General features: G+C 44.2%; 1 protein-coding gene across 1 annotated transcript; it reads right to left on the bottom strand.

The window, feature by feature from the left end:
- Positions 1–228: 228 nt before the first annotated feature.
- On the bottom strand, positions 229–5,472 carry LOC115045413 (transcriptional repressor scratch 1-like). The gene is made up of 2 exons (XM_029505082.1): positions 5,358–5,472; positions 229–956 (listed from the first exon to the last, which is right to left on the bottom strand). Exons 1-2 carry the CDS (start codon positions 5,470–5,472, stop codon positions 229–231), a joined length of 843 nt encoding a protein of 280 aa, XP_029360942.1.
- Between the last annotated feature and the right edge of the window lie 3,663 nt (positions 5,473–9,135).

Below are 9,135 nucleotides of genomic sequence, written 5' to 3'. Positions count from 1 at the left end.
TGGGCAAATCTTAAGGAGAAAAATTGTGCTATCTTCATCATCTTCATCATCATGAATAGGCTCCAATGGAAAGCAAGGTTTGGGGAACGAGTGAGAGAGAGAGGGAGGAGGGAAAGCAAGGTCATATTCTGACCAAAAATAGATTGTTTGTGTATGTAGTTCCATCTGTAAAGATGGTAATTTATGTCTGTATGTGAGTTTTGTCTATTGTTTTATCTCAGCAGGCGGTCATGCATCTAGTGGGCCAAGGGGAGAGAAGGGGCCTTTGAAGCAGGCAGACTCGTAGTGCTTGTTCAGGTAACTCTTGAGCGCGAAGGTCTTGTTGCAGCGTTTACATTTGAAGTGCTTGAAGGCCGAATGGGTTTGCATGTGAGCGCGCAGGTTCGAGCGGTCTGCGAAGGCCTTCCCGCAGTGGGCACACCCAAAAGGCTTCTCACCCGTGTGGGAGCGCATGTGACCCTGTAAAAGCCAAGGTCGACTGAAGGCCTTCCCGCACACATCACACTTGTGCTTGAGGTCATGAGTGAGCAGGTGCATGGCCATGGCAGGCATGGACACGTACACTTTACCACAGGTCGGACATTTCTTTGCCAGCTTGCTATCCAGCGAGCGGTGTGTCTGTTTGTGCCGGCTCAGGTTGGAAGACGTGGCGTAGGTTTTGCCGCACTCATTACAGGTGTGCCTCTGAATGCTCCTGGGGCTGCCGAGGGCTTTCCTCCTTGAGCGGCCATCAGTGATGAAGAAGGCGTCCACAGTGTAACCCTCACTCACTGCAGCGTCTCCGTTAATGTAACCGTCAGTGATTTCTGAGCCCGGGCTGTCAGGAGACTCGGAGTCAGGGGCCCCGTAGTCACTGTGGATGCCATCGTAGAGCGGGTCAGGAGAGGGCACCTTGATCCCACTGTCACTCTCACCATCGTACACAACAGGGCTGATGTAGTCACTAATGTAACCCGCTGATATGGAAAAAAAGAAAACAGTGTTAGGTTAAAAGGCTAGCTGGTGGAAGTTACAATAAAATGGTCTTCATACTCGACCTAAACATGGAAATAATATTTGCCCCTGCTGCGGCCACAATATGATGTAATAGGTGGTTAAGACTGCAGATTTTGAAATAAAACTCTTAAGAGACGCAGCGGGGCTCCACGTCGCCAATATTCTGGAAACAAATGCAATGGGCATGTCGAAGAAGTGTATATCTGACAGAAGGGGACACCATCAGACTGCTGTTGCCAGCTGAAGAGGAAAAACAAAGTGAAATCAGATTCTGCCCGTTTGTCCTCAGCTGGATCTTTCTTCACAGAGACAATGATGACTGAGCCTGACGAGTACAAACAGTTCACACACTGAATTGGTTGAATTAAATAAGTGCTCCGTTCAACTATATTAGCAACAGCTACATCACTTAGCATTACACCATTAGAGACATACAGCTGGCCTAAAGCTGTGTGGCTTTTTGTTTTTTTGTTTTTTTCCCTGCCCGAGTGCTTTTATTATCATAGAAAAAATGGAGCCATAAGTATTCGAGACAGGTGGTTCATTCAAGCAGAGACTTGTTTCTAACATGCTGCTGTATATCACATGTTGCATCAGTATGTTGTATTCAGAAACAGTGTTGAGCCGTTCGAGTGCAACGGATGGACACAAATGTTGACATGACAGGCGGTGCCATAATGAATGTGTTAAGAAGCCAGATTCTTTTTTTCTTTTTTTTTTTTTACTTTAAACTGAAAGAGCAGAAAAACCAAATAAGGCAACACAGTGGGGGAAACAGAAGGTTCTTGTAAGATCTGATCTGAGGTCAGCAATTTTACATGTTCCAGGATGTCATCTGAACCACAAGATTAACTGTGGTCATATGCTGTATTTTATTTAAATAAGAGACATTTTGTCTTCTCCTCACAAACTGGCACCTGTCAGGTGTAAAAGTACAGGCTGCGTAGTTGCCATCCTGTATGTGTTTGTACGTGTTTGCCCCACAGTGATACTGCAGCAACTATAACCACAGCCAAGTTCCATTCCCTGCATTTGCCCTGCACAAGTGATAAGGAAAGGCTGTCAACCCGCCATCATTACTGCAGCAGCAACTGTAACTGCGCGAACGCCCAGTATGTGAAAGACTGACTTAGCGTATTGAAGGACAGACTGTCTATCTCCTGCGCACCTGTTGTCGGTGGGAAAAGAGCCTGCAGCGTTAGTCTAGAGATAATTCAGCAATATAATTCCCCTCAGCCCTCAAAGGTTGCAGTTAAAACAGTTTCTCAGTGGAAGATAAATGTGCACAGGCTGACCCTGAACTTGAGAAAGCTGATTTAGCGTGTGAAAACGAGCATCAGCACCACGGACAGATCCAGTGCAGCGCAGGTCAATGAACAGTAACAGCAAGGCTGCTGTACAGGCTCAGTGGGTTCATCAACACATCACTCATTCTAAAACATGTAGATGGGTATGAGGAAGCTGGAGGATGCTGCCGTTCCATCTTGATACATTCACATCTCACAAAAGACAAAGCATTTTAATACAATTTGCACTTCAACTGTGTATGTGAATGTGTCTACGCGACAAACTAAATACAGAAATATGCAAAGGAATACGTTTGACTCGTTCCAGTACTGCCACTATGAAATGTCTTTCCATCGCAGCTGACAAACTAAAAGTCTAAATACATTATTGTGAATGTGAAGGGTGGCCCTGTTTTTGTTTACATGTTAACGTTTTTTGTTCTTGTTCACAAAGATGCCAGAGTCAAGCTAGTTTTGTCATAACACGATATAAATAAACAACCATATTTGCACAAACACTGGATGGTCTATGTGGCTTCCTGCTTTAAATTGATTTTTAGTGTGTAACTTCAAAGTTTCTATCTGAGTTGAGCCAACCAAGCACAGCATAACACAAAACACAGCAAGTAGGACATACTTTTGCTGCATTTTTGTCACATATTGTATTACTGTATGCGTCACCATCATATGCTACAGATAGTGTAGGCCTAAAGCCTGGCCATGAGTCCTTTAAAGAAATGCTTGTTAGTCTTATTCATCCTTTCTCTCTAGAGATTTATGAGTAAGCCGCAGACACAACAAGCCCCAAGTGACACCACATATCTGTCTACACATGATAGGCCTAACAGCAATTGCTATCACATCTGCCACGACATCCCATCTGAAAACACAGTGCCGTCACACAGCGGAGGAAACATGGGTGGAGCATGAATTATTCCAGAAGCTTGTTCATTCAAGCAGAAAGTTGTTCCCAACATAGTGCACTGTTGTGGGAAGGACCTTTATTGCCTTGTCTTTTTGAGTTGTAGTAAGCAGTTTCCATCATATGTTCTGGACGGAGACAAAAGGTGGCCGGTGCAGGTGGTGTTGCATGGCGCTGCTGATGCAGCAGATCATGTGTCAAGCCAAGCAGGGCTTGTTAACCTCGACATTATAAATACGTCACTGACAGATTTTTGCTTTATGAGCAGGGAAAAGCACACGGAATATGCATGTTGATGTGCATCAACTTGTCAATGACATTGAGGTGGAAGGAATGCAGCTTCATTTACATGACAAGGGCATCTCTGGTTTTCGTGCCTAGACTAAGATGTGACGCACACAGTTGCAGGGTGTGGGGAAGTTCACTGCCTCAGAGGGGCAGAGGGCAGCACCGAACAATGAATAACACTGTCACTTCAGACTGCAATGGGACCTGCCCTGTTAACCCTAAAGGCTACATCTAATAAAATAGCATTCATATTCAGCACTTGCAGCGAGATATTCGGCCCCCTTGCATAGAAATGTTACTTAGATTAAGAAACTGTGAACTCTATATTCAACAGTAACGTGGAGTGAGAGTGGTCAGTGTCAGCAGGTCATTTCTCCAACTCTTTTGTGTTCATGTGGTAATAATGACAGTTTAGGCACACAGAGTTGTACATTTATTAAAAATCTGCTGTCTCGGTGAGGAATTGTGTAAAAATAAATAAATAAATAAATTAAAAAAAAATCTGCTAAGACTGCAAGAAGAGGAGGATAGGTACACCTGGACTGACAAACCCCCTCACGCAGAATGTAGAATATGAGCCTGTGACTGCGCTAATTTAAGATGCAACCCAGAAGAAAAATTCAAGAAAACACTTGTCCAATTATAGTGATGTTTTTCATCGCACCATTATTGTATATGAAGTTTGTGTTGCACCTGCAGGTGGACACCTTAGTCAGTGGCACATATAAAATGGTATGAACTGTTGTTTAAAGTCTTTAGCGAGCTCACTTTCTGAAGAAGATGTCCACACCCAGCCCATACAAGAGTGTGCATTTCATGCACAACCGTAAGCATCACAAGCATCACACTGACCTTGAAGACACATATCAGCATGAGACCAGATTTGTGAGTTAATGGACATTTAGACTTTGGCTGAGCTTTGACATCTTTGAATCCATACAAGTGGATTGAAATGGACCAGATATTAATAACCTCCATCCAGTCTTTATCTCTTTTAACCTTACTTAGCCAACATGGGGGGGTAAGTCCACGCTGACAGTGAACCAAAATCGATGAAACGGGACGCGCTGGATTTAGTTGATTTCTCAGGTGACCTTTCTGCTTCAGTGGCAGCTTAACTCCTACAGCCGATAGACCCTTTTAAAACCAAGGATGCTGCCGTTTTTACACTTTCAGTAAATAAAGTGCTTGATTATGTGGTGTGGTCACTGAGCAGGCATTATTGGTCATTGAAATTATCGGGTCTTTAGTCTTTCACCATGTTCCTCTCATGCTGGGCTCCTGTTCTCTTGCAGTCCTCTGAAGTGCATGTGCAGCTCTTATAGCCGACACCAATAATCCTTTGAAGCCTCAAAGAAATGCTTATTTTGCAATGCACTGCTTAGTATGGGGCTTTGAAGCTTTTATTACCCAAGAGAAAGGGCATAACTATGTGATAACTCTCAGCTGTCAATTATAGGCTACTTATCTGCCTTGAGTACACCCACATCAGCCTACAGGTAACAAGCAACCATCAAGGCTACAGATTAATTATTGAAATATTACAGGGTATTCATGAGACCAGGGGATGCCATGGGAGAACGCACACATAAAAATAGGCTGCACTTGTTATGAACAGTATGTGCTACTGACACTTCACTGAGGAGTTGCATTTCTGCAGTTATGTGTCAGATCAGTCTCGCAGGAGATTCTCAGAGAGGAAATCTGTCCTGGTCACAGCAGGTCAATCACATACATGCAGCCTCACTTTGGGAAAAGCTTATCAAGACTGTCTGCCTGACCTCTTCATGTCCGTCCTCCTCCCCTCAGCCGGACTTGTCTCAGAGACACCTGTAGGTGCTGGCTGTGTGGGCAGCCTGACCTACCTTTGTCATGTAGCCGCAGGCTGAGGTCTGTCCTGTGCCGGTAGGCGTTCTCCAAATCCGCCCCGGTGGAGAAATCATCCAGTTTCACCTTTTTCACCAGGAAAGACCTTGGCATGGTGGTGCGACACCGACACACACACACACACACACACACACACACTCACAAACACAATGACACACACTCGCAAACACAGCCGATCCTCGACGGCGTGGCCAGCGTGGTGATTCGCCCGTAACGCACCAAGAAGCCGGTGCGAACTGCAGAAAGACCGGCTTCAGATCCGCGGACCGATCCGATGAAAGACCGCTCCTCTGATTTCTGACTCCGTCTCACCGGCTTCCGTCCCCTCGCTCCGGTCCTCGTGCAGAGAGGAAGGGAAATGCAACTTCAGCTCCGGACAGCTCCCACCAGGGGGGCGGGGCGAGGGGGGGGTGCCTCGCGCTCTCAGAGCTTGCGGGCAGACAGCAGATAGTGAGCAGTCAAAAATAAGATTTATAAAAAAACAAAACAAAACAAACAAATGAAACAACAGGCGGTAGAAGGTACCCTGCGGCGAGTGCGGTGGCTTTGGGGCCTCTTTAGAGGAGAGGAAGAGGAGGTGGACGAGGAAGAGGAGGAGGGAAGGATGCGAGGAAAAGAGAGGGGGTGAGAAATGGAAGGGAGATTTTGGGAGCTTTTCAAAATAAATGTCGGAAACCTTGTCCTTCCCACTTTGCCGCAGAAATAGTCCTTAGTTCCCGTTAAAGGCGACTACTCAGATGGGTGAAAAAACAAAAAAACACTCCCTGCGGCCGAAAAGATCAACAGCGTCCCCTCTCTCTCTGTATCCTCTCTCTCTCTCTCTCTCTCTCTCTCTGTATCCCTCTCTCTCTCTCTCTGCAGCTTCCGCGAGGTGCTCCGTGTGCTGTCTCGCGATCAGCTGTTGGCATTTATACTGCGCAGAGAGAGAGAGAGAGAGAGAGGATGGATAGACACTCGGGGAGAGGGAGTGCTTAATTTAATCCATCCCACATCCCCGGGGAGCAGCGACTGGCCTGGATGATTTATTGAAGCTGTTATCATCCCCCTCTTTCTTTTTCTCTGTCTTTCATTCTCCTTCTTCCCCCCTTTCTCTTCGTTTTTGTCGCGCGCGCGCACATGCGTGTGCGTGCGTGCGTGTGTGTGTGTGTGTGTGTATGAGAGAGAGGCGCCATGTTTTGGGGAGATAAGAATGGAAATGATTGTTATGGTTTTTTTTTAAGTAGTCATCGTTTTGATTCCGCTATCGCAGCGTGTAACTCCAATTTAAATATTGTCCCGTTGTGAAAGATTTCTCTGAGTCCATGGGCCTTTACTTTTGTTTTCCTCCTCATTTTATCACCTGCTAAGCACATTGTGTCTCAGTTTGGGTTTTTGTTTTTTGGGGTTTTTTTTGCGCCATGACATGGATTTTATAGAAGAATATCAAGTAGCATGCTGAGAAGCTCTTAATTATCATTAATGTGGCCCTGAAGGCAGATGGTGGTGGGGGTCCGGGGGGGTTCGGGGGGCCAATGGGGTGTTTTACAGTGACTGTGTTTAATATGGGACCAGACTTATATCTGCTCGGGTTCACACCAGGTTCACTGAGAAGTTTTAGTGTGCGATCCAGGAGCAAATGTCTTTCCTCTGATATTATGTAACAGCAAAGATCACGTGAGGGATTAATGAATCATCTGATGACTTTATTTATTGAGCCTGACCAGATTTGGTCCCCAAGAAATACTCATATCACTATTAAACAGAGGAGGAAAATGTGAATGTGAGTTGTTTCTGCAACTCAACAGGTATTCCAGTAAGCCTTTTAAAAGTGACGCAGCATCTTGATATCTAGGTACCATTTTAGGTGTTTAATAAGGGGAGCGCAGTTTTCTTTAGTTTGACACCCAAAATGAATGTGTAGAAATATGCTTTAATTAGTCCCAGTGTGAGACAGTAGACACCACTGAGTTTGTGTTCTTTAACATTAAAGTGTGGTTGTTTTTAATGAGGCAGGTGTTGTGTTATACACACTGAAGTTGCTGAACATCTGTTACAGGTTAGAAAAACCTCAGCGGATGACTCAGATCTACAGAGAAACAACCTAAAGATTGGGTACTCACAGTAACGAGAGAGTTTATCGTATCAATTCTGGAGTTTACTGAAGCTAAAAGAGTCCAGAGCTGCAGAGTTGCTAGAATGTAATTTGGATAATGTTTCAGAATCTGAGGGAAATGGACAAAATGGAGAAATTGTAGGGTACGATAAAAAACACAAATTATGAATTTAGATCTAAGCTACATCACAAATGAGCACAGAGTTATTTGTGATGCAGCCACTTAATTTTTTTTTGACTATATTATACTGACTATATAAATGAACATTATCTTTGAAACAGATGGAGGAGGACAGTGGAGATGTCAACTTAAAGAGGAAACATAAGGATGAGTTACAAAAGGATGCGGCTGATACAGAGTTTTCTCTGATAGTTGACTGCGATGAAGAGGAAGGCAAGTCGTCAGGGCCGTGAGTATTTGCTATTGATTACTGGCCATGTGAGCTCTATGATGTGTATTTTCAGTGTAGTGTGCTGCATACATTTTTTGTTTTTGGGTGTGTGCATGTGTGTGTCTGTGTGTGTCTGTTTTGCTACCAGTCCATCTGTTGTCCTTAATCAGGGTAAGAGCAGATGAGTTCTGTCACCTGGAGACTTGCTCAGGGAGGTCCAATTAAACCCACACACACAATCAGCTCAACCACCACTGCAACAACTGTCAATTGACTTAAATAACCTCCAACATAACCAGCTCATTTCATCACCATTTGAGGCCACACACACACACACACACACCTAACTGGAAGACATGGACATTAATGAACATACGCACATAGACTTGGCATGCTCACAGGTCTCAGAACACACACAATAGCCTAATCATACACATGTAGATATTCATTTACTGATGCTGTTACAGAGCAAGAGAGTCTGCACATGTTCATTACTCTATTATTCATGGGCAGCATCGAACAAACACCTCATCTGCTTTGAATCAACAAAGACGCAACTTTTTCATCATTGACATCTGGCGATTTCAAAATTAGATCTGCTGTAGGTTCTTCAAAGTGACTAAGTGCCAAAGTGGCAGCAAGTCACTCACTGGACGTGAAGATGATTTCCAGGGATGGAAAGGAAATTATTTCACTGCAGCACACATAAGTGTGAATTGCAGCCAAAAGTGGAAAGCTCTGGGTGTTCTCTCATTGGTGTCATCCTCACACTTCACTAACAGCGCCTCACTTTATTTTGGGGAGAAACAGGGGATTTTATTTTGTCGACTGGCCATGTGATCATACCAAAGAGAATGGCAGCACAAATTCAGATTTTCCATTGACGCTGCTTAACACACTCAGTTTGTCAATGTTTAGATTGAGGCAGAAAACACACTGAGGTACAGATATGCTGCTCTTTGTAATATATCAACTGTAATTCTGAATATATATATGTATGTATACAGTATTTTTCTTTTTAATCTTGATTGGGTCAACTTCAAATAAAAGTCGCTCCTGCTTAGTCCATTACCGCCAAACTAAACTCTTAAACCTGTGACTGAAGAGCAAAGTGTCAATGAAAGACACAACATTCAGCACTGGCTGCAAATCGTACCTGTAAGTGTAAGTGACTCATCCCACGTCAATAGTGCATTCAGATTTTAAACATTTATTCTCCTGATAAAGCGTGAGATGCATGATTGCTTAATACAGAAAACTTTGAACAGCTTT

Source organism: Echeneis naucrates, chromosome 6, assembly GCF_900963305.1.
Source record: "Echeneis naucrates chromosome 6, fEcheNa1.1, whole genome shotgun sequence".
Taxonomy (NCBI): domain Eukaryota; kingdom Metazoa; phylum Chordata; class Actinopteri; order Carangiformes; family Echeneidae; genus Echeneis; species Echeneis naucrates.
Note: the sequence above shows the minus strand (reverse complement) of the source record. Positions and strands in the feature narration are given on the sequence as shown.

What these genes read in the sequence shown, in the direction of transcription:
- LOC115045413 (XM_029505082.1), bottom strand. Translation starts at nt 5,472, where the DNA reads ATGCCAAGGTCTTTCCTGGTGAAAAAGGTGAAACTGGATGATTTCTCC. An exon ending in CCTGCGGCTACATGACAAAG is followed by an intron (nt 957 to 5,357) that starts GTAGGTCAGGCT and finishes TTTCCATATCAG; the next exon opens with CGGGTTACATTAGTGACTAC.